This window comes from Trichosurus vulpecula, chromosome 4, assembly GCF_011100635.1.
Source record: "Trichosurus vulpecula isolate mTriVul1 chromosome 4, mTriVul1.pri, whole genome shotgun sequence".
Lineage (NCBI taxonomy): Eukaryota > Metazoa > Chordata > Mammalia > Diprotodontia > Phalangeridae > Trichosurus > Trichosurus vulpecula.
The window spans coordinates 335,886-361,874 of NC_050576.1; the positions used below are offsets into that span (position 1 = coordinate 335,886).

At 45.1% G+C, this 25,989-nt stretch overlaps 1 protein-coding gene across 1 annotated transcript in view; it reads right to left on the reverse strand.

Moving 5' to 3' along the window:
* GIPC2 (GIPC PDZ domain containing family member 2) overlaps nucleotides 1-25,989 on the reverse strand; it is a 63,285-nt gene that overhangs the window by 30,612 nt on the left and 6,684 nt on the right. Inside the window, exon 2 of the mRNA XM_036757589.1 lies at nucleotides 8,574-8,759. Coding sequence (XP_036613484.1) covers nucleotides 8,574-8,759 — 186 coding nt within the window. The remainder of the gene's footprint in view (nucleotides 1-8,573; nucleotides 8,760-25,989) is intronic.

Genomic DNA, 25,989 nt, shown 5'->3' on the forward strand with positions numbered 1-25,989 from the left:
AAGACATGGACACCTGGCTGCTCCCAGATGACAAAACATACCTTCCACCTGTTAGCATAGAGGTAGGGGCAGAGTGTGGCATGCATCGTCAGTTATGGCATTAGTTATGTTTCTTAACGCTTTGTCACGTCATGAGGGGAGATTCCATGTGGAGGGAAAGAGAGCTTACCATGATGTAAAAATAAAAGATTTCGGTGATTTATGAAAAACAGGTGCCAGGTATATACTCATTTGTTTCCATGTCAGTGTGATTTGTTCCCCCTTCCCCACTCCCCTCCCAGTGGAATCAAACAACCCATCAATGTGTTCTAGGCTGGTCCTCAGGTCCCCAGCACCTGGAACACATTACTCACTAAAATAAATTATTGTTGGACCAAATTAGGTTGGAAAAGTTGGTTTCACACTATCAGTAATCTCTGTAACTGAATTATACACACACAAACACACACACACACACACACACACACACACACACACATATTTTAAATCTTCATGGAAAGATATCCAGGTGGCTTTTTTTTTCATTCTTTATTTTGTTCATTAAATACCAAAGTCAGTTGGGTTTCCCCTTCACCTTCTCCATAAGATATACAATCTTATAAAATACTAGTTTGTTGCATGCTAACATGGTTGAGAATTAATTAACTTCCTTCATGAAAGTTACCTGATCATGTTCTGCTCAGACAGAGCTCACTCTATCACCCTGCAGGGGGTCAGAATCAAGCAAAGGAAACCTGAGCTCTCCCACCCTCTGGACACAACCTGCCAGAGTGGGCGCTGCACTGGAAAGCTGCAGAAGCTGCTCTGGGAACAGTGAGAAACTGGGTGACCCCTCCTTAACTGCCCATAGAAAACCCAATGAAATCCAATCAATGGAAAGACTCCAAGGAAAAAAGGAAAAGTGAATGCTAGGAATAGAATGGGTTCTAAAGACATAATCTTCACCAACTTGTTTAGCATAACAAGGACTGGAAAACGGTCATTCTTGGGATTCCTCCAAGCACAACAATTTACCTAATTAATGATTACCTTTCTGAGCATTAGTGTATCCTTAGGCAAGGGAAAGGAGCCACCTAAGTAACCATGGAGAAAGGGAAAAGTTGGGGGAATTAAAGGAAAAGATAAAAGGGGAAAGTGAAGGTCTTGAAGAAGAATTCTAATAGACAAGGATGGTTTAGAACGGAAGGTGGAAAATCTGAATGAAGCCTAGACACTGTCACAAGTTGCCAGTTAATTTGGGTTAACTCCCTTCCTGAAAGGAAAAGGGTCAGACCCCATCAGACAGAGTGCCTTCTATTGCCCCATGATAACAATACCAAAAAAGGGAATAGTAAGCCAAGTCAACAAGCATTTGTAAAGTGCCTACTGTGAGCTTGGCATTGGGCACTAAGAACTGGGGATACAAATAAAGGCCAAAAAAAAGTCCCTGCCCTCAAGTAGCTGACAGTCTAACAGGGTGGATAATGGACAGACAACCCGTACATGCCAGATGGATCTGCAAGACAAATTGGAGGCCATCTAAAAGGGAAGATTGGGAAAGTCTTCTTGTAGAAGGGGGGATTTCAGCTGGGACTTGAAAGATTCCAGAGAAGGCAGGAGAAGGAGAGTTCCAGGCATGGGGGAGTCAGGAAAGGGGAAGGAACAAGGAGGCCAGGCTAGCATTACTGGATGGCAAAGTACATGGGTGGGCACAAGGAGGAGTATATAGAATGGCGGGAAAGGTAGGAAGGGGCTGGGTTATGAAGGGCTCTAAAAGCAGTGACAGAACACAGAAAGATCAGCTCTCCAAAAGCCCAGTGTTTTAACAATCTGGCTAGCAGCTTCTGTGAGGGTTTAAGATTCACCCACAGCCAGCACCCAGAAAGCTGCCAATACCACAGGTTCTTTTGATCTGCTTAAGCAAGAGAAGCAAGGTGAAGGGGTTGACAGGCTTACTTTTAATTCAAATATCATTCAGTTAGTTCAGGGGGAAAAAACCAGCACCTTGAACTTCAAAACAAAATGCAAACAAATTACAAACATCAACAGACTTTGTCTGATTCAAATCCCAACACACAGTTACCAGAGTTGAACAAAGTTTCAACATCTGGGTTTACAAGCTGGAGGGCTCCTTAGGTACAGCTACCCGGAGTCTCCTCATCAACACCATCTCCAGAGCCCCGCACAAATGGCTCTGTCCTCCCTTCTTATAGGGCTTCAGACATCAAACATCATCTGAATCACCAGAGCTCAGGCTCTGGTGATTGGTTCTTGAGTTGGCCCCTCCCCTTAGGACCCTGGGAGGTTCACATCCACATGGATTATGTTAACACCTAATGGGGTTTGGGCCTGGGGCTTAGCACCTAGTAAAGCTCACTGAGATAAATTGAGTCACTCAAAGAAAACAAAGGCCATTCTGGTTACACCCAGACAACTTTCCACCCAAAGGGTCCACTTCCTCCTAATAAAAAACATTTGGGATCTGGCCAAATGTTCATAGAATACAGATAAAAATGGATAGTCTTTGTCCTCAAGGAGGTTACACTCTAACAGGGCAAATTGAGGGGGGTGGAGCCCAATGACTATTGGCCAGAATTTCAGAAAACTACTGTCATGCTAGACCACAGACAAAAGACAAAAAGGGATCACCAGGAAGGTGCCCAAACTGGGGAAACCAAGCCATCCAAAGTATTAAGCACCTACAAAGTTCAAAGCTATATCCTACATGCTAGAAGAGATTTAAATATTAAATAAACTATGGTCCTTCTCTTCAGACAGTTTACAATCTAGTCAAGATATCGTGAAAGAATATGGTGTAGTGGTTAGAGGGAGGGCTGACCTGAAAAGCAGGAAGACGTCTGACAGATGCTGGCTGTGAAAAAAAAAATCATTATGAAACCAAGATTCAAAGCAACAACAGGTCAACAAAATACTGAGGCAAGATCCTCGGCCAGCTTGAGGCTTCTTAGAAACTACCTTCTTCTCCCAACTCTGTCCTTTAATGCACATGCCTATCCCATCAAGCCTCCATTCAGGTTTCCAGGTGCTCAGATGCCAGTCTCATTCAGACCCTCTTCACTTCTTGCCGGCCCACTCCAAAGCCACCAGTAAAGCCCCAGGGGCTCCCTCTTGACTGAGCTATAAAATACAAACACCTGTTCTTGGCTTTTAAAGCCTGTCATCATCTCCTTTCTAGTTTGCTTGTCCACTGTGCCCTTCATGCACTGTACATCCCCAGAGTCTTAGAGAAGCTTTAAGCTTAATGGCTTTGGAACACCTCATCTATTCCAGCCAAACTGACCTGCTTGCTGTTTCTCCTCTCCATACTTTTGCACAGGCTATGCCCCCACCTAGATTGCATGCCCTCCTCACCTTTGCCTCACAGAATTCTGAGCTTTCTTTGAGCCTCAGCTCCCGGGTCACTCCCTACAGGAGGGTCTATCCTGATCCTCCCAGTTGTTCTTCCCCTCTCTCCACTCCCTAAAATACTTTGTATTTCTTGTCTGTAGAGAAACTGCTTTCCCCATTAGAACATGAGCTCCTCAAGGGCAGGTTACATTGCTTCCCCCCCCCCCATGTGCCCAGTACCTGGCACTGAATAGAATCATCAATTGAGAGTGAAGAGAACCTGGACATCTAGGAGGTGAAGTGGACAGAGTAGGAGTGGAGAGTCAGAAGGATCTGAGTTCAAATGTGGCCTCAGACATTGACACTTACTAGCTGTGTGACCCTGGACAAGTCACTTAACCCCTATTGCCTTGCCAAAAAACAGAAAGAGAGAGAGAGAGAGAGAGAGAGAGAGAGAGAGAGAGAGAGAGAGAGAGAGAGAAGAAGAAGAAGAAGAAGAAGAAGAAGAAGAGAGGGATGGATGGAGGGAGGGATGGAGGGAGGAAGGAAAGAGGAAGGAAGAGAAAGTAAGGAAGGAAGAAAACAAACAGAGCGAAGGGAACCTCAAAGCTGCCTAGTCCATGGAGGGGGTAAAGTATCTTGACGAAGGTCCACAGGCAGGGAGGACCCAGAGTAGGATTCGAACCCAGGTTTTCTGTCTCTAGAGCAGGGCTCTTCCCACAGGATGACCTTATAAGTACTTAAGAAATACTGGGCAGGCCCTAATCTCGTCTGTGGAGACAGAGAGGGAGGGAAGAGCCTTGAGGGAGGGGTGAGGAAGGGAGGGGGGGCAGTGGGATAGAGATGATCGCTATTACCAAAGATAATGTGCCTGGGTACAAGGGAAAAAGGGAGGAGAGGAAAAGGAGGAGAAGGAGAAGGGGAAGGAAGAAAGAAAGCACAGAGACTCCTCCTCTCTATGGCCTCTGGCCCAGGCCACGATTAGCTCCCAAAGAAATTATTTAAATGAATCTGTCCCCTGAATGAGAGAGCCGGGGGCTATGTGACATTCTAGCCCTATTACAACAGAGTACCATAACATCTTTAAAATGTCTATAGATAGAAGCAGGACACTGAAAAGAATGAGGTTAATGGCTATTTATAAAATAGTTCCCCACTTAATGAAGAAGAAACACACACACACACACACACACACACACACACACACACACACACCCCTTCACTTTCCAAAAAGGATTGCTGCTGTCAGACTTTCTTGTCATTTTTCATTTCAAAGTGGCTGCTGCCTCATCGGGTAGAGTGAGTTCTTCACCTTGTCTGTGTCCTGATCCCCTTTGACAGTCTGACGATGCCTATGGACCCCTTCTCAGAATCATGTTTGTAAATGCATACCCCGCAAATGACAAAGAATACAAGAAAACCCATTCTGTTGAAATGCAGATCTCAAATTATATATTTTTAAAGATTTCACAGTCCTCAGGTTAACGAACCCTATTGAATAATTTTTTTGGCTAGCAATATGGAAATAGGCAGTAATCAGGGTAAGAATAATCAAAGCTTTGAACCCCAAATGGCCATTGTTGGGAAAATACCTTGAAAATGTTATCAGAAACAAACCCCCTCCTTCAAAAAGAAAAATAAAACTTCTATCGGTTTAAAGAATCAGAGATTTAGAGTTTGAAGGGACCTCAGATATTGTTTAGTGCAATCTCCTCTTTTTCCAGGTGGGGAAACTGAGGCCTTGGCAGTTTAAGTGTTTTTTCCAGATTCATACAGGTAAGTCAGCACCAGCGTCCTCAGCTTCTAGGGTATCTGTTATTTCCACTGCACCAAAGATTTTCCTACCTACGTTATAGTAATAAGCTAAAGAAAAAAATCCAAACCCTAAATGTCCAAGCAAAGAGGACAAATAAATACGTTCAGGGAGTGGAGCACCTATATTGAGATTAAAACTGACGAGGATAAAGAGCACCCCGAAACCTGCAAACATCTGGGTGATATGACACAAAGTCTTCCTCGCAGAACCAGAGAAAGGAAAGCCGTCTGATAACAACAGGGCAGGAAGTGAGAAGAGAAACAAGAGGAACTTACCTGGCTGGAAACCCTGAGAAGAGGTAGGACACTTTCATTTACCTGTAAATCGCTACCAACACGTTTAGTTGCTTCCACTGATGCCCGATGATATTTTAATTAAGCACGTGTCTTTTTAAAGAAGTGAAAAATGAATAAAAGTGTCTGTTTCTCCTCAGCGCTCAGCACAGTGCCTGGCACATAGTAGGACCTCTAGAAGCGCCTCTCATTTCCTTCCCTTTCCCCAATTACTCCGCCCTGGGAATTGAGTGGTTTTCTCTCCATGCCTCCTGAAGTTGCACCAGAGCCGGACGCAACGGACCCTTTGTTAGGACAGGAAGGGTGCGAGCCAGGCAGCCCCACCGCCAGGCCTGGGCCTCTTCCCCTAGGTCTCCTTCCCGTACTGAACCAGGCACGTCCTCATTTATTGGGGTTTCATCTTTTATTCCTTTCTCCTCCCCACTTCCCAGTCCCCGAATACAACTTTGTAGACAAAGGATCCATGATTTCATCCTCGAGGTAAACTCTTGGTGCTGAATGCCCTCCACCAATAAAGATCGAACATCCCTAAATCTTGGGGAATCGATCCCCAGAGGCACAGAAGGTTAAGTGATTTTCGCAGATGGCCATAGCTGGAGAGCGTCAGAAGTAAGATCGAACCTTAGGTCTTCCTAAGGCCGAGCCCAGCAGTCTTGCCCCTGTGTAATAGAAAAACCTCCCTACCAATTTTAAACTAAGTTTGTAAAACTCCATAATCTTCTGTTCTTATTTCTTTTCCAATTCTGCCCTAGGCTGTTGAACTTTTGGCTCCAGTCTCTCGCACTCCCACAACGACCCTTCCAATCCACAAAGGGATGGTACCTAGTACTGGGAAGTGGGCACACAGGGTGTTGGGCATACCCCAAGAGATCAAGCAGGAGGCCCTGTAGTGGATGCCAACAGCTCTGCAGTCCATGAATGTTTGTCCAGTTTCATGCCCCCCATCTGAGAGGCCCCTGGGCTGGCGACACTGCAGAGATAGAGCAGTCTCCGCCTCATTGCCTGAATTTCCATAGATAATCCTGCATGACTTTCCCACCACAAGTTTTTTCCATTTCATCAACCCTCAGGACTTCTGACGGAGTCATCCCTCTGGCAGGGTTATGAATAGGCGGCCTCTCCACACCAACTTCCGGACTGGGCCTTTAAAGCCCTTCGGGCTGGCTGGATCCACATCAAACAATAGGTCTCTGGCCTCCAGCTCTTTGCCTGGAGTCACTCCTCCTCACCTGCCTTTCCAGGCTCTGCTCAGCTTCTCCTGATCCTCCCAGTTAGTGACCAGGATCTCTCCCTCCACAAGCTATCTTCCAGATCACCCTAGTTAATGACCTGGTTGCTGAAAAATCACTTTTTATTTACTTATTACTCGATGCATGATGGGCAGCCCCCCTCTGCCCATACACACCATACATAGAACATAAACCCCTTGAGGGCAATACATTCACTTTGGTTTGTCTCCACCCACACCTAGGAAATACCAGTTGAATTAAATCTATTTACAGGTTTTACCCCTCAGGAGGATGTGAGCTTCTGGAAGAGGGACAGATTTTTTGTTTTGCCACCCAAAGCCATGTGACAGGGCCTGTTGGAAAAATGCTGGTGGAATGTAGGGCGAACTCCGTGGTATGAACCTGGGCCCTTTTCTTATGAACAGCTCCCTGTATTCAGACTTCAGAACAAAAACTTTCTCTTCCAATCAGTCTCAATTACTGAAGAAAAAAGCTGGGGCTTTCTTATTCATTCCTAACAAAGTTCTCACTCTTGCCTTCAGGCCTTCCTACTCTGTGTTTCCATCACAGAACCACATCATTCAGGGCTTTTTGACCATTTTTATGTCACCGTCTTCCAGGGCAGTGTGGCATCGCCTATGGACCCCCTCTCCAGATAATATTTTCCAATGTGTAAAAGGTTAAGCAATGCAACAAGTATTTATTAAGCACCTGCTGTGCTAATTAATTAAGCACCTAACCCTAACCCTAAATGCGCAAGCACTAGGGGTATAAACTGTTCTTCGTCTCACAGTTTTGAAGAGGACCGATAACGTCAAGGGGTGGTCTTGACTCAAGTGTGAATTGGATTTAAGTGAAGCAGAGTTCCACAAAGCTGTCAGCCTCACCCTGTCCTCTAGAGTCACTGAAGTCCAGTGGCAGAATAAAAGTGGTAATGGCTCAGAATGCAGAGGATGGCCGTGGCATTTTCAGTGTCTGAACAAGCTCTAAGCATGCCACAGCACCTTCGAGGCCACTGGAACAAATTATTCTTCTAGGGAAAGTCTTCACATGCTTGAGGGAAACATCCCTCTAACTCCCCAGTGGCTTTGAGGTCCATCCATTGGTTACCCTCAGCCTGGTTTAGCCCATCCGCCAAGATGGCTTTCTGGGGTGTGGCCATTACAGGCTACAGCTTCTTGGAGCCAAGGTGAGAATTGGGTGAGAGGTGAACACTAAAGGTGGATAAGCATTCCTGAAAAGGGCTGGGCAAGCCTCACACCAGAGGTCCTGGCAAAGAGAAAGATGGTCCCTGACCTCAAGGAGTTTGCATTCTAATGGAAGAAGACAACACCCAAGGGGAGGTCCCCACATGGGAGTATGATAGCAAAGTCCAGACAGTGAGAAGCCCAGCCAGGAGGAGAATGAAACATGGCCAGCCTGGGCCTGGCCCCAAAATGGAAGTTTCTACCCTCCCAAAGAATTCACAAGGGGTGGGGAGGAGCAACATGGTGGAGATGTGATATAGGAAATCAAATATATCAAAATACCGTTTTCAAGGTATTTTTAAAAACAAATTCAAGGGCCCTGGGTTAAATTTTCCTCATAGCTGAAAAAAATTTTAAAGGGATTTAAAAGGAACCAAGAAGGCAGTATGGAGAAGGAGTACTCAGCAGCTCCACTCCACCAGTTATAAGCAGCAAGTCAGGAATGGAGCTCAGTAAGCTCCCAGTGTGGAACGGGTCTCCCCACACCATGTTTTGTCTGCCCCACGCTCTCAGGAAAAAGACTGTAAATCGGATAAAATTCTTTGGGAAGAATGGGAGGAACTGTGGGCAGACAACGCCTTCAGTCGTTCTCTAAGTAGCCTAAAGACCACTGACTTCGATTGCCATACAATCCTGTAAAAATGAATCAGCTAAAGCTTACCTTTATAAAAGCATAGCCAACGCCATTGTCTGTGATGGTGAGGCCAAGGGCATCCTCCGATTTATACACATTCACTTCTTTCTGAATTCCTTTCACATGGGCAAATATTAAATCTTCCAGTCCAATCTGTGCTCCTAAGAGTCTTTCCATGTCAATCTTGGGAGTACTTAAAGTACAGTACAAAATCTGTATGGAAAGAAAAAGAGGAACATTCTAATCTCCATTAGGAAAAGGCAAAAGATGCCCCAGCTTTGGGCGGGGGGGGGGGGGGGAAGGAGGGCTGTCCCCAAAGTCTGTGCATTGGTGACCTCTTCCTGTCCACACAGTTGTAGAAATTCAGCCAAGTACCAGGTGATCCTCCCAGCGTCACCCACTTACTATCAAAGGAGCAGAGAGCACCGCCATCTTCACCGCAGAAATAAACCAAAATAAGACCCCAAATATAGGAAGAACCAGTCTTCAGTCAATTCATTTGGCACTTGCTAAGTGGCCACTAACGGAAATCAAATCAAAAATGAACATTTGCCCCTGCCTCAAAAGAGATCACTTTCTACAACCTGGATACCCGTACACAAGTGTCTAAGCATGTACATATACGCACATGTAGATGTTCATGCATATATGTGTTTCTGTGTGCACATGTAGATGGACATGCATATACATGTGTATGTATGTATCATCTAGCACATTTTATACTACATAATATCATTATAACATTATATTCTCTCTCTTGAACTCTGAAATTCTTAGAAAACCCTATTTAACTAGAGAAAGAGGAGTTATCATTTCTTTCCCATCAGCCCCAGCCCCCAGCACATTGCACATAGGTATTTAATATATGATTGTGGACTGATCAGATGGAAAGGATCCAGGCCAGGGAGATCAAATGCAAAAAAAGAAAAAAAAAACACAAAATAACATTCCCTGTGTTGTATCATATTTTTATTTATTCTGTGAAACATTTCTTAATGACATTTTAATCTGGTTCAGGCACCTGCTTGGGGGGAGGGAGCAGGCCATGAGTCTGACACCTCTGGCTAATCCCTTTCTTCTGTACATCAGGCTTCTGAAGCTCAGCCTGGTGAAACCACCTGCCTAGGGAGGAATAGAGAGAAGATTCAAATTTGGGTCCTCTGGTCCATGAAATAGAAAGGCAAAAGGGAGGCCTGCTGGGGGTGTGTGTGTGTGTGTGTGTGTGTGTGTGTGTGTGTGTGTGTGCTCATGCACATGTGCCCTTCCCAAAAGGAAAGAAAGGAGGCCTAGAAAAGAGCCATAGCAAGAGAGGACAGACAACAGACCAACAGATACATGCATGGATGGACGAACTATAGAGATGATGGTGATGATGATGATGATGCTACAGATAGATGACTGATGGAGATATAGAGAGATAGATGGATAAATAGATGATAGATAGATAAATACATAGATAATAGAGCCATCCTAGCCTATAGATCAGCCCAAGACAGTTTGGTTATTGTCTGCATCAAGGGTTCTTAAAATGAGGTCTATGAACTTTAAAAAGAAATTTTGGGCTATCTGTATTTCACTAAAATTGATTTCCTTTGCAGTCCTATATAATTCCTTTTATGCATTTAAAAACATTATTCTGAGTAGGTTTCACTGGATTGCCAGAAGGGTCTATAGAACAAAACAAAACAAAACAAAAAGATTAAGATCATGTGGTCTGCATTCTGGAGAGCAGCTTGGAACTATGCCCAAAGGGCTATCAAACTGTGCATACCCTTTGATTCAGCAATCCCGCTACTAGGTCTGTATCCCAAAGAGGCCATAAAAAAGGGAAAAGGACCCACATGTATAAAAATTCTTTTGTAGCAGCATTTTTGTGGTGGCCAAGAATTGGGAATTGAAGGGATGCCCATCAACTGGGGAATGGCTAAACAAACTGTGATATATGATTGCAATAGAATATTATTGTGCTATAAGAAATGGCAAGCAGGATGATTTCAGAATAAAAAACTGGAAAGACTCACATGAACTGATGTAAAGTGAAGTGAGCAGAACCAGGAGAACATTGTACACAATAATAAGAACATTGTACAATGATCAACTATGAATGGCTTAGCTAATCTCAGTAATACAATAATCTAAGACAATTACAAAGGACTCATGATGAAAAATGCTATCCACCTCCAGAGAAAGAACTGATGTCATCTGAACACAGACAGAAGCATATTGTGTTTCACTTTCTTTCTCTTTTTTGATTGTTTTCTTCCACAAAATGACAATATGGAAATGTTTTACATGATTGCACATGTATAAACTATATCAGATCACTTACTGTCTCAGGGAGCAGGGAAGGGGAGGAATAAGGAGGGAGGGAGGAATAGAATTTGGAACTCAAAACTTAAAAAAAACCAAATATTAAAAACTGTTTTTATATGTGATTGGGGGAAAAATAAAATATTGGTTTAAAAAACAGGACCGTTGGTCTAAATAACACTAGGAAGATTTTTTTTTGTTTGCTTAGCTTGGGTGAGGGAAGGGCAGAAACAGAGTGTCCTCCAGATGTGAAGGCCAGAGAAAATAGTCAATGTTTCTAAGTCATGATATAGTTACTCCTTGAGGATGAAAGTCTTGCATTATGATTATAAGAAACTAGAAAAGGCCTGAAATGTCACAGAGTTAGGAGACCTCAGAAGTTACCTAATCCCACTCATACCCAAACCAAAACCTCCTCTAAAGTATCCCTTACAGGTGGTCAGTCAGCCTCCCTCTACTCAAAGACCCTAGAGATAGGGAGCTCATTATGCCCAAAGAGAGTTCATTGCATTGATGGACAGCCATCACAATTAGGAAGTATTTCTAAAGTATTTCTATAAAATTGTGAACAGCCTCGAATGTCAAGACTTAAATTTGGCAAGGAATGGGAAACCATTGTTTCATTAACAGGGGAACCAAAGTGCTGTCCTTCTGAGATTAATCTGTCGAGCCCCTACAGGGTGTATTGGAAAGGGGAGAGTAAGGAAACAGGGGAGTCCTTCAAGAGACTTTCATAGTATGCTCGGTGTGAGACAATGAGGGCCTGAATGAAGTTGGCAGTGATAAATCAGAGGATTTGGAGTTAAAATGGACTTCAGAGGTCAACTGGTCTGGAAGGAAGGAAGGAAGGAAGGAAGGAAGGAAGGAAAGTATTTTAGGTGGCACAGTGGTTAGAGCGCTGGGAGTCAAGAAAACCTGAATTCAAATCCAGCTTCAGACACTTCCTAGCTGTGTGACTCCAAGCAAATCACCGAACCTCTGCCTGCCTTGGTTTCCTCATCTGTGAAATAGGGATCCTAAGAGCACCTACCTAAAAAGGGTTGTTGTAAGGATCAAATGAGACCATAGTTGTAAAGCCCTTTGTCAGCCTTAAAGTGCTGTATTAATGCGGGCGCTTTCATCTTGGGCTGACTCACTCAGCCAGCGAGCAAGTGTCAAGTCTCCTGTATGCCTTTGCACTGGCTGTCCCTATCTCTAGAACATTCTCCAACTGCCCTTGGTTTCAGGGGCTTCCTTCTGGACCCAGACCAAACTCCACCTCCCCCAGAAGATGTTTCCTGCCCCTCACCCTCCCCTAGCTGCGCACACCCCTTCCCCTCTGAGATTCCTCTCTAGCTATGCTGCCTGGATCTTTTTCCTTCCTGGCTATTGACATGTGGTCTTTGCCTTTAGAGTTCAAGCTCCCTTAGAGAAAGTACTTCCTTTGCCTGTTCAGCATAGGGCATGCCATGCTTAATAAATACTTGTTAACTATTGCCTGCCAGACTGTCCAGAGGACAGCAATGAGATGATGCCACATGAGAGTTAGTTCCAGGACCGGATTGTATAGAAAAGGAGGCTCCAGGCAGCTCCAAGGAGACACATCTGCTCTTTGAAGGCTGCTCTTCTGTTTGGCAGAAGAGGGAAGAGCCAAGAGAGAGAGCTCTTGGGGATGAGCCCACCTGTCAGCCAGCATGGAGGAGGCTGGGTAGCCTGCTTCCAGGAGAGGCGAGACCTCAGAGACGTGGAGCATCAATAGACAATCGGCTAACCAATGGTGGCGGCCTCCTTGGGGCACCAGAAGCAAGGGTGCCTTCGAGGGCCTCTTGCTGGCCTCTGGCACATGCCCTTCATCTGCTCCCTCTGCTCCCTCGTTCTCTGATGGGTCCATGGAAGGGGAGACGCCTTGGTCCAACATGGAGCCTTGTCACATGCCATTTGCTCTCTTCTCTTTGGGGTAAAGGAAATTAACCTGCAGATTCTCCAATTCAAACAATAATGTTTGGCATTGGTTAACGATCTTGCTAGCTTTAGGTGGGCATACAATTCAGTTTGGGATGCAGAGGGATGTGGACTAATGAAAAGTGTTGGAAAGTAGCAGTGAGAAGTACTTTCCTCTATTAAACAAATTATCTTTTTCAGTCCCTTCAAGGAATTTGGAATGCTCTTTCCTGCAGAAGAAAGGTGGTAATAAGAGAAAACATGATAAAGAAAACAGTAGCACCACTTGAGTCCATCTTTTTGAAGGCCTCTCCAAAGAAAGGCAGGCCAGTGCCAGGTCTGCTAAGTTAGAAAGTCCTGGTCTATGAGCCACCTGAGGAATGGGGTATTTCCCTCCTTGAAGGACAAGCCTGCCCTACTGAATTCTGAGAGTCACCTTCTGAAGGCTCTCTACCCATGGTGAAATGGTTTTGTCCCTAAAAACTCAAAAAGATAGGCTATAATGGTGTACACAATCCAAGCTGGCAGAGGAAGTGTCTGCAATGTTGGGCCATAAACTTTGCAGAGCCCTAGAGAAAGATAACAGCTGGTGATCTCATTGGAAACTAAATCCAAGAGCAAAGGTCTAAATCTTAAGACAGAAATGTTGAAAGGCGTATTACTCAATTCAATATTTATTAGCCACTGACAACATTTTTAAATTGATCTTAAAATGTTAAATAAATGTCATCTCTAAATGTAAAGGCATTGTGGTAGGCATGGGGAGGGCAGGTGACAAAGAAAAGAAGTAAAAAAAAAAAACTACTGCTTCAAGGAGCCTACACTCTAATACATTGCTGAGAATCTAGCTAGACTAGAATGTAAACTCCAGTTAGAAGGTAAGTTCCTTCCAAGCAGGGATTGCCAAAGCAGAGCCAAAATGGTGGAGCAGCAGGAAGGAGGACACCCAAGTTTCCCCAGAATCACATAGGGAGACAGGCAAAGAGGTCTGCATTCAGTAGGGGTAGGGTCTAGCCTGGAAAGTACTTTCTAGGGCAGGAAGAGGCTAGCAGAGGTCTCAGATCTAGCCTAGGGGACACCTCACATCGGGCATAGAAGTAGGTGCCAACTGGAAGCTTTGCTGCTCTCATCCACTTCTGGGTCACAGATCCAGGGCAGATTGAGAAGGGGACCCGAGATGAGGAAGATATGGGATCACAGCCAGGGATAACTCGCCCAGCAAAACTGAGTGTAATGCTCCAGGGGGAAAATGGCCCTTTAATGAAAAGAGGACTTCCAAGCATTCCTGATGAAAAGCCCAGAGCTGGAGAAAAACTCTTAAATCCAGACACAGGACTCAAGAGAAACATTAAAAAGATCAACATAAGCAAGTGATCGATCATATGGGACTAAACAAAGAAAACTGTTTACATTTCAATATGGGGAGATGATGCCTCAGAACTCTTTCATCATCGGGATCATAAAAGTAGTCTAATTAGACAGAGGGCCTGGGAGAAATTTTATTATGTTTTGATGACCATAAAAGAAGAATGGCATGGGGGGGGGGTGGCACGGGAGAGAGGAAGAATGGAGAAAATTATCTCACCTAATCGGGTTGTGAAAGTAGAAATCCAAGCAAACACGGACATAAACCCACGAATCTCACTCTCCTCTGAGCTGGTCAAAGGAGGCAACACACACACACATTAGGTACATAAATATGTTGGCAGCACCCTTGACACAGAAGGCTACCCTCCTGGCAGCCTTCTGAAAGCTTCCTTTCCTCTAACTTTGGACTCCCCCTTCCACCACCCTCCACAATTCTTACTGATTTCATCACTTCTTTGCCTCATAAACACCTAAAAAACTATGAGAAAAATATCCTAATTTCTAGTATAAAACATGGTTAGGGTGGGGGAGGAAACACGTTTCTCAAATAATGAGTTGATTCAGCTTTCCAAGCAGATTGAGGGGCCCCCTGCCTCACAATGAGAGTAGACACAATGAGGAATTTCCTGGTCTACACAAGAAGGTTAAAAGCAGGAAAAGCTTACTCAAAAAGCTTTCCCAAGAAAGTCGCCCAGAATGTAGACATTGTAAAAGGAGTTGGAACTGGACATGGTGGCTCAGGCCTGTGATCCCTGATTTCGGAGGGAGGGGGCGGATAAGCTCGTTTTGTGCCCCAGGAGGACAAAAGCCAAGTAAGAGTCTGGACTAGGTCAAAACCCAAGCCAGCAAGTGTCTGAGAGTGGGGGTGGAGGAGTGGGGTGGGGGGAGGGGTGCCATCGGGCTCCCAAAGGGGCTGGGCAGGAAAACAGAGCAGGTGAACCCTTTCCTACTGATCAGGATTGGGACAGAGCTATCACTTCTAGCCCAGAGAAGACGGGCAGACCCAGACTCCCAAACCCAAGCTGTAGGAGAGGGAGGGGCTGGGGATGATGCCATTCACCCAAGGACAATTGGCAGTCAGGCCCTGAGGGTGTTTAGCCTGAAGGAGAGGAGAGTGGGGGAACCAGCTAGCTGTCTTCCAGCGCTTAGCACAGTGCCTGGCACATAGTAGGGGCTTCCTAAGTGCTTATTGACAGAATTCAAGTATTTCAAGGGCTGTCCAATGGAGGAGAGTTAGCTTTGTTCTAATCAGCCTTGGGCTCCAGAACTAGAGTCTGGGACTTCAGATAGCCTAATCTTCATTTTGTGGGTAAGGAAACTGGGGCTCTGAGGTAAAGTGACTTGCCCACCATCACACAGCTAAGTAAGTATCTGAGACAGAAATCGAACTCAGGTCTTCCTGACCCCAGGCCCAGGACACTAATTACCTCAATAGCAGCTGCCTCTCTCTGGTCCCCTACTCTCCCAACCACAGATATCGGAACCGTAAGAGCAGCCGGCACATCAGTTTGCCACAATATGCTGGGTATTTTGTACTGCATAACTACGACCTATATGGGAAAGGTGAGAGGCATCAGGGAGGAGCAGGAAACACCCCCCGCCCGCCCCCCCCTCCCCCGCACTCCTGCTTCCCCACTGTGCCCCAGAGCAGCCCTGCTCACAGAATACAGCCGAGCCCTGGGGTTCTTTTCAGGAGATCCGACTCAAAACTATTTTCACAAAATAACCCTCGTAAAACCCTCCTCCCTGAGGTTGGATCTCCTATCAAAACAACCCATCCCGTGGGATGGGACCAGAAGCAGCCCCAAAAAAGGCCCAGGTCCTCCCTCTGAAGCCAGAAAGGGTTCAAGACTGACCAAAACCCGGAGAACAATGCCACTTGTCTCTCTGTGGTTTTGTTTTGTAAAATGCAGTTGTTATTCTCTCTCTCTCTCTCTCTCTCTCTCTCTCTCTCTCTCTCTCTCTCTCTCTCTCTCCCTCTCTCTCCTCTCTCACTCCTCTCTCCATCTCTCTCTCATACACACACATGAAAAATGTTATGTTAACATTTAACAGGATTTTTAGTGTCATTTTAAATGAACTAATAAACTTTTATCCATTTTAATTTCTAAGATGGTAAATGTCGATAGATATCACCCCCATAAGCAGAAGCTCTTTGGGGAGGAGGATTTTCAAAAGTATAAGGGAATCCCTAGACCAAAAAGTTTGAGAGTTGCTGCCTCCGAGCATTTCAGCAGGAGGGCTTCGGCTACCCACCAATTATGTCCCAAAGACAATCAGGCAGAGGTAGAGAAAGAAAAATCAAGTCCAAACGACAGCAACTCCTCAGCTTCTCTAAAGGCTCACCTCCCTGGGATAGTGGAGAATGAGCTGGCCTCAGGATAAAGAAAATGAAATCCAGTCAATGAGCATGTTATTAAGTGCCTACAATGTGTCAGACACTGTACTAAGCACTGGAATCAACCAACATTTATTATATACCTACTATGTACCAGACTCTGTAACAAGTGCTAGAATCAGTCAACATTTTTATTAAGCACCTACTATATGCCAGGCACTGTGCTAAGCACTAGAATCAATCAATCAATATTTATCAAGCTCCGCTGTGTGCCATCGACTACATGGTGCAGCATAGTGGAGATAGTGCTACGCCTGAAATCCTGAAAACTCCTCTTCCTGAGTTCAAATCTGGCTTCAGACTAGCTGTGTGATCCTGGGAGAGTCATTTAACCCTGTGGGCCTTGGTTTCCTCACCTGTAAAATGGGCTGGTGAAGGAAATGGCAAGCCACTCCAGCATCATTGCCAAGAAAACCCCAAATGGGATCATGAAGAGTCAGGCATGACTGAAAGGACTGAACACCTCCTCCCTCCATAGCAACACCATAAAGGAAACATTGCCAGACTTGGATCTGGAGACCCAGGTTTGAATCCTGACTCCAACATCTATTAGTCATATATTCATGGGTAAGTATGAACTATCATTATTACCAGATGTATTCAGGGCACTGATATATCAACATGACATATACAGCCTCAGTCCATACCATATATAGGCTGTAGATACACTACAGAAATGGAGATGGGGAGCATCTGGACTTGCAATTGGAAGTAAGGAAGTCCCGGTGTGGAAACTCTTCCCCAACCCTCATGCAGATCAGCAGCTCATCCATAACTTATCCTCCAGGAATACACCAGCACTCTGAGATCAAGGGCAGATAACCACAATCACAGGGCTTCAGGGTCAAATGGAGCGAGGGTTTGAGCCCAGCTTTTTCTGCCTCCTAGACCCTCAGCCTTGCTGAGTCTTGGTATATACCGAGTCTTTGGTATATACCAAAAGGCTACCTAAATCCCTGGAAGAAACAAACAAACAAAAGAAACTGAATGCTGTGTAATCGTAACAACCTAGCCCAAAGAAAACTTGACAAAAAGTTATCTCCTTCCCTTCACTGGACAGATGGGTGGAGGACATTGCTAATACTGTCAGACTCAGCTGTGGCATGTTTCTTTTTGGTTTTTCTGACCTTTCTTTTTTAAGTTACAAGAGATGTCTCATTAGATAAAGGGGAGAGGAGGAATACATCCAGAAGTTAAGGGGATGTTCCAACAAGAGATCACAATAAAAATGTCAATAAAAAGAAACAAACTAACAAAAGAAACAAAGTGTCCCTTATAGACTCTGGCTGCCCAGCACCCAAGGTGCTCGAATATTAAACGAACAATAATACATCATGATCTTGTCTGTTATCCTAACTGGAAGTCACAATTGAGGGGTAATTTTAAAACATTTGACTCATCGCTTTGGTAGGAGAAATATTTACTCGGTCATTTATGCCTTCTCGTTTGTTATGTTTCCATAACAATCAAATACCAAACTTCTAGCACTTGTTTTGAAACACAGATGAGAGAGACAGAGACAGAGAGGAGAGGAGAGAGACACACACACACAGAGAATACACACACACATACATAAACACACACACAGGGTGCCTTGCCTCCACCTTCTCCACTACTAGTGACTATCCAGAAACAACTTTCAAGCTTTTGAAAAGATGTACAATTGGCAAGAAGACAGCATGGAAGATTTGGGAACATGAGCCAGAGCTCTCTATTTAGACCTCTGGGAGCAGAGTATCCAGAGCTTGGCCTCAAACACCAGAGAACTTTCTATAAATGAATCACTTCTAAATGAGCTCTCCTGGGTCAGTGGCAGCATGTCAGAAATAAAATAGGAATCATTTTTCCTGCTCTCCTGGCTTGGGGAGACTACTCTTATTCATCATTCAAAATAATGAAAGCAAAATTACACTTTTATAAAACATGGGGAAATGTATATTCAAACACATGATGTTTGATGTTAATCTGCTGGGTGACTACTAAACATAATCAACAATCAAGCAGCATTTATGAAGTATCTACTGTATGCCAGGCACTGTGCTAAATGCCGGAAGATACAAAGAATGAAAGAGGCTGACACCCTAATGGAAGAGACAAGCCTGTGTATCCATGTATTGTATGTATGGATACAATGTATATGTATGGCACACAAACACTATATATGTGTGTATACATATATACACATATGATATAAGCAGAATAAATATTAAAAGGATCCAAATTGAAGTATCCAAAATATCCAAATATAAGGCAGTTTGGGAGGAGAGATACTAGCAAGTGGAAGAATCAGGAAAGGTTTCAGCGAGAAAGTGGGAAAGAAGAAAGAGATTCTGGAGGGGGAAGGGGACAGGAGCCCGGCTTTGTTAAGGTGGCCAAGATGGAGCTGAGCTTCAGGCAGAGTAGGACGGGGTGGCAGCGGGCCTGAGGGTGATGGGCCCCTACCTCCTAGGATACCATCATCTCACACGTATGTACTCAGTCTATGTGGAGAGTGCCCTGTTTGAGCTACACTGTGGCCTCCTGACCTGGTCATCTTCAGCTCCTGTCTCTGGGACCACTCCAGGGATGATGGTGACACCATTGAAAATGACCAGGAAAACATAGAACAGCTCTTTGAAAGAATGGAACACGTCTGGCCCTCCTCCTGCCTCCACCATCACCATGCCCTGGGCATCATAAGACTTCCTGCTTCCTGAGCTGCAGCCAAATTTTAGGACTCCTTAGGAATGAAAATTCTAGAGCCAAAATTATACAGGGCCAGACTAGCAGAATATCACTTGCTCTTACACTTCTGCCATGCAGTGTGGCATTAAGATGGCATCTACTGATGCCAGCATGCCTACAACAGCCACTTGAAGCTATTGCTGGCATAAGTGGCAAAGGCCTGGGATGTGGAGGCTCCCCACCCAGTTACTCCTCCTGAAAAATGAGGTAAAGAGTGTCCAACCCTAGAGTACCAGGCCCAGTGACTCAACAGGACTTCATCCTGAAGCCACCCGATCCAGGAACCTGAGAGGACTTCGTTCTGGAGACATCCAACCCAAATACTCAAGCACCCTCAGTCTTGAGGTTGTTCAGCACTCACCTTCCCACCATGGGATGGCCTCTCCTATAGCAGCCAATGTAGAGAGCTGCAGTCTTCATTTAGAAAAATGTCCAGCTCAGAGAACCAAGAAGCCTCCTGCCTTTCAGCAGATGGCCCTAGAGACTGAGAGACAAATGTTGGAGGGGCTGTGAGAAACTAGGTATAGCAAGGTCCTTTCAGAGGAGCCACTATGGAAAGCCATTTGTTGCCCAAACAGTCACTGACCTGGTTCGTCATTGACCCAGTGATCCCACTACACGGCATCGACCCCAAAATAAAAGAGAGGAAAAGGTCCTCTGTGCAAAATATGTGTGCACATACATTCTACACATATATACACATATGTATATGTGCATATAGGTGTGTGTGCTTGGACATGACCAACACAGGAATTTGTGACACAGGTTTCATTTTTCTTTCTTTTTTTCAATGTGAACAAACTGGAAGGGAAAGGAAATCTATGCTTGTGAAGAAGAAATGAGCTTTTAAAAGGAAGAAACATGAACATCTAGCCTCTGCCTCCACTGGAGCGATGTGTCTGTCCTGGGGACAGACAGGCGTTCCCAGAGAACTGTCCTCCAGCAGCACCTCCCTAGGGGCACACATGCAACTTCAAGATGGTGCCGGGTCTTCAGGCTTTGTTGGGTATTTTGAAAACCATTTGGCTCAGTAAAACAAAACACAGACTAAAGGGTCATTTTCCTCCAACAAAGATGAGTTCTCATATAAGCTAAAAATCAGACCAGATTCCTTGAGATATGCAGCCACAGAGAAAACATTTGGTTCCACAATCCTTTGATTATCAGCATCAGACAGGGCACAAAAGCAGAGAACTGTGAGCTCTCAAGGTATCAGTGGCTGTCACAGGTACAACCACCCTACCCTGCTCCCTGACAGAAAACCCCTTCTTTTCACCATGAATATCTTCCATTGATGCCACACACACATAACCTCCTGGGCCTTAGTTTCCCCATCTGTAAAATGAAGGGGATGGAAGTGATGGCCTCTATGGTGCTTTCCAGCTCAAAATCTATGGCCCTATGATTATAGAATGCGAAGACCCGAAGTATCAAAATTGTGGGTGACATCTGGTCGATGGAAGAAGACTGCAGCAAAATGCTAATAGTGAACATCCATGGGACCATTCAAGAAACATGATGGTGGGGGAAGGAAGCTGATCAGTCATGCAAGGAGTCAGTGGGGCAGAGCCATGGCCACTGGGCCTCTAAGCATCCTGGAGTGAGGGACTTGTAAAGCCTGCAGGGACTGTGTGTCTTCCTCCAACTCATTCCCTTATAAACTGTGTAATTGGAAAAAAGAAAAGAAAACAGAGGTAGCAGCATGCAATAAATGATCTCAGTGCTGCATGGATGCCCCCAAAATGATCACACTCCTGGAGCAAAGTCACCTCTGTATTCTGCAGCTTCTCTCTGGTGATGGGCAGAGCAGATAATACCATGGTCTCAGACTTCAGCCCAGATCAGGAAAAGACACACACTGGCACAGGAAGAGAGACTGAGTCAGAGACAGAGATGGGGGGGGGGGAGGAGAGACAGAGACAGACAGAGACAGAGAGAGAGACAGAGAGAGACAGAGAGACACAAACAGAGAGACAGCATTTATCAGGCACTTACTATGTGCCAGGCCCTACTCTAAGAGTTGGGAATACAAGCAAAAACAACAACAACCAAAACAAGACAGTCTTACCCTCAAGGAGCTTATACTCTATTAGGGGAAAGATAACACATAGAATGAGAAGAAATGAAAGAGGGGGACAAGTCTGGAGGGTTAGGAGCAGAGCTGAGGGAGACACAAGACAGGGTGGCCCAAATACTTCCTCAAATGGACGTTCTAGGCAGAAGCTCCCTGCACTTGGGCTTCACTCTCTTTTTACTTAGTCTGGGACCCCTCTCTCAGGGGACAATCATGTACCTCCAGTTTCAGGGAAAGTTTTTTTCAACCAAATGTCTATACCATACCTTCTCAGCAAATCCCTTTGTAAAAAGCAAATTTAAGTCCAGCTGACTAATGTTAATAGGACACACACAAGTGGGAGCTCAGGAATAACAATACCAGCACCCTAGCACCTCTGGGGTCTCCCTAGAATCCTCACCTTAAGAGCTCTCTAGGGACCCAGCTCACCAAAATGAGTGTAACTGGGGGAGTAAGTCCAGCTGGGGCTTTCCACTACAAGCCAAAGGGACTCCAGTACATCTAATTCAAGTTAAATAATTAAGGTGTGTTGCCTTTGGTCTTGTTGGATGGGCCATCTCTTCTTCAAAAACCCCTGAGTCCTAAAACCAGCCAGGATGGCAGAAGGTGATACCTTGCCCAGATCAGCAGAACAGACGGGTCTGCAGTCCTGTTGATGAGGTAGAGTCTGCATGGTGTGTGATCCTATGAAAAGCTACGAGCTGTAGCAGGAGACACAGGAATACTTTTTACGACAAGAGTTTGGGGGACACGACTTTTTTTTAAAGTCTGGTCTGTTCTTTACTCACCCCTGGAGTGGGAGATAAGGGTTGACTGAAGATACAGAAATGAAAGAAATGAATTAATAGTCATGAGATGTCCGGTGTGGAGAGGAACTGGAAGTCTTCTCCCGCCTAAACTGGGTCAGACAAAAAGCGTGCTCTGAACTTTAGGCCCAAGTCTACCAGGAACGATTTGGATTAATTGATCCTTATTCTCCTCCAAGCGTTGTTCTGCCAAGAAAGTAAAGGTTTCCAAACTTCCTTGGGCCCCTTATGACCTTGGGAATCTTGTCCCACACAAGACATTTTGAAGTAACGTTTATAGGAATCTTGAAGGAGGAAAATCTCACACTCTGATAAAACATGGTTCCATAGTTTAGGATTGACAGTTTTTAGTCTGTAATCTTTCAGGAATATCCCAGAGAATCAGTGTCCTGAAGCCAACTAAGCCTTCTCACCACTCTGGTCTCCTGCTCCCACCTGGACCCAAGAAGTGAGAGGAAGCTTCAAGCTTCTTCTGAAGACCCTGACCTAGCAGCTCCGCAAGGGTGGTGCCCTGAACCCTGCAAGTGCCCAAGGTCCTTTTGGGTCCAGAAGGCCAAAAGCAGTTGCCTATTAAAATACCCAGCCCTCTTCCAAGTCCATTTCTGTGTGAAGCCAGATTTTCCTCCTATGCTTCAACCAAAACAACACAGCATGACAAACCGAAGGCAGAAGCAGCTGGGAGGAGCTGGCCAGCGGGCTCCCGTTTAAGTCAGAAATTAAAGAGATTTGCAAAAAGATGTAAAGTCATGCCACTTTTCTCACTAAATTTTTGTTTTGGAAATATAGTTATTTTCCTAACGCTGTTGTTTATGTTCGCATGTCTTAACTTTATTGTTATTTTTAACAAACTGAGAAATGGTTTTTAAACTGATCGTTTTCATTACAGTAAATATCCATAAATACCCGTGGATGTGCTGGAGAGCCAGATGGGAGTTTTTATACCTCAGGAATCAGCAAAGCTACAGCTCAAGGCTCAATTTATAGTTTCGTGGATTGTCCAGATGGAGAAAATGTCAATAACACAGATTAAACTTAAAAGTGTGTCTGAATATTTTTTTTAAGAACCTGTTGTTAAACATTTACAACCAGGATCCTGCATATAACTCACATAAATAAAAGGTCTTTGGGGTCCTCAATAACTTTGAAGAGTCAAAGGGAGTCTTGAGACCAAAAAGTTGGAGAACTACTACCCTAATTCCTTCAGTAGACTGGAAAAGAGGACATTATCCTTAGGAGCACATCGAGGCCATTCTTGGTTATTGAGCAAAGACATTAAGGACCAAATGAAAGGCTTCGGGGACACAAAAACAGCCATTTTGTTACTGCCTGGGGAAATTAGAGATATACATAGAGCTTAAATTAACCAAGTGTGACAACTGGAAAGCTAGGTGGGACCCTGGAGACATCCAGTCACCTTTGAAGTGCCTGGCCCCAGGGCGGACAGCCTGCTAAAGCCAGAGGCAGAAAAACAAACCCAGAGGCTTACAGTGGAAGTCCTTAGAGAGAAACACACTTATCGATTGTCTTCAAGTTCACAGGCTCCAGGTGGAAAGTCCCTGCTCCAGAACAACCTCTGTACAGATGAGAAGCTAAGGCCCAAGGAGGAAGGTGCCGCACCAGTGCTCTCACTGGCATACGGAATTCCTAGGAGAGAAAACTCCCTCTACCAACTTAGATCAGCGCCTTCTCCAAAACTTGCCTAGAGCCCTTGGAGAAGTGCCCAGGGTCAGAGGAGAGACTTCTTGGCTCCAGCTCTCCATGCTCCACACTGCGCTGTCTCAGTTTAGTTCATACCTGAAAAAAAAAACTGTCAAAAATGGTCCTTCCGGCTTTGCTTGGAGACCACTAGTGAAGGAGAACACAAACCCACATGTCTCCCAGTCAGCTGAGGGTTACAGGAATTTCTTAGCAGTCACATCACCTGCTGATGGTCTAATACGACCCCCAGAACTTTGAAATGCCATTCCCATCTTGTGGTCATCTAGCAGGAAGCTTAGGGGAGCTCTTGAGACATAACCAAACCTGGACTCAGGAAGACCTGAATTCAAATCTGGCCTCAGAAACTTCCTAGTTGTGTGACCCTGGGCAAATTGCTTCACCTCTGCTTCAGTTTCCTCATCTGTAAAATGGATATCACTACAGCATCTACCTCCGAGGGTGGTTGTGAGAATCAAATGAGAGGCCATGCAAAGTGCTTTGTCAACCTTAGAGTGCTATCTATATCAATGCTCCTTATTAGTCTTATCTCCAGGCTAACCCAAGGAGAGGAGGTGGGGTGAATTTTTTAGTCCACAGTGACCAAGACAAGGGGGATTATTGGTAAAAGGCACCCATAAGATGGGGCAGTCATAGTGAGTCAACAGTAGAAGATGGCAGCCCAACAAACTAGTGGGACCTCAGGATTCATTAAGAAAAGAGAGTGCCTGGTGCTACTGATGAGATCTCATCTGTCCTCCCACAGGGCTCTGCCCTGGTGAAGCCACCGCTGGGACGTTGTTTCATGTTGGAGGGACACTAAGGAGGGGTTTAGAGTCCTTGCCCTACGAGGGTAGGTTGAAGGAACCACAGTGGAGCTGATTGAGGAAAGACAATCTATCTTGGAGGGCCGGGGGTGCTGTCACACAGGAGAGGATGTTCTGTTTGGTTCCAGAACCCAGAGATATGGTCAGAAAGGGCAGAGAGGCCAATGTGGACTTGAGGGCAGGAAAATGTCCTAATATTTAGGGCTGTCCAAGTGGTAAGGGATGACCATGAGAGGCACTGGGTTCCCCTCCTTGAAGGGCTTCAGACAAGTTTCTGGAAAGGTTGGAGTGAGGCTCTTTTCCGGGTAAGGGTTGGGATAGATGGTCACTGGGGTCCTTTCCAATTCTGAGATTTAGTGATTCTGAAAATGATATTGGAAAGATGAAAAGAAAACCTTCTAAGGCAGACAATGGGGGGCGAGGTGGATGGAGCTGAGGTCATCTGAAGAAAAAGGTAGGGCCAGGGTGTGCCCGAAGGCTCCAGAAGAAAGAATGGGGAAAGGTTTGGAACAGCTGAGCCCAGGAATGTGAGAGGGAGTTAGCAAGAGGATAAAAGCCAGCTGATCTGGATCGAATGAGTGATGGCAGCGTATCTGGGAGACTGTCTCCAGCAACATTCAGCTGCCTGAGAGTGGGGGAGGGAGGTCAGGGTTGAACATTGCCAAAGTGGGATAAGCAGATGGTTGGGGGAGGAAGACAGCAAGGACAGCAAGCAGGGGAGGGAGAGCTTTGGTGGTGGCAATGACCGCATCCCTGGAAGGGCTGCACCAGCAGGAAGAGACTGTCAGTCCTTCTCCTCTGCATTGTTTTTCCTCTATCACCTTTACTCTCCAGGGTTCTAGGGTGGGGGGGGAAGAGGCAGTGAGTCACCTCAAGAATAAAGGGGTAGAACCATTCTAGAAAACCCTTTGTAAAAATGCAACCACAAAAGCAGTCTACACCCTGTGCCCAGCAGCACTTCCTACTGGGCATGTATGCCCCCAAAACAGGTCAAAAGGCCCATCCTCACCAAACTGTTCAAGGCACTACTTTTTCATCATGGTAAAAAACTGGAAATGAGCTGACTGCCCATAAACTGGGGCATGGATAAACAAGTTGTGCTGCTGTTTGTGAATGTACCATAAGAAATGACCAACAAAAAATTCAAAGAAACGTGGGAAGCCTTATATGAAGGGTCTACACAGACTCTACGGAATGACTATACAACAATGTAGATCAAAAGAACAGGAAAAATGGAAGGGAATGCTTGTGATTCATTATAATAATCAAACTTCACCCAAGAGAAGAGTTAAGAAAATGTGCCTCCCTCCTTTCATGGGAA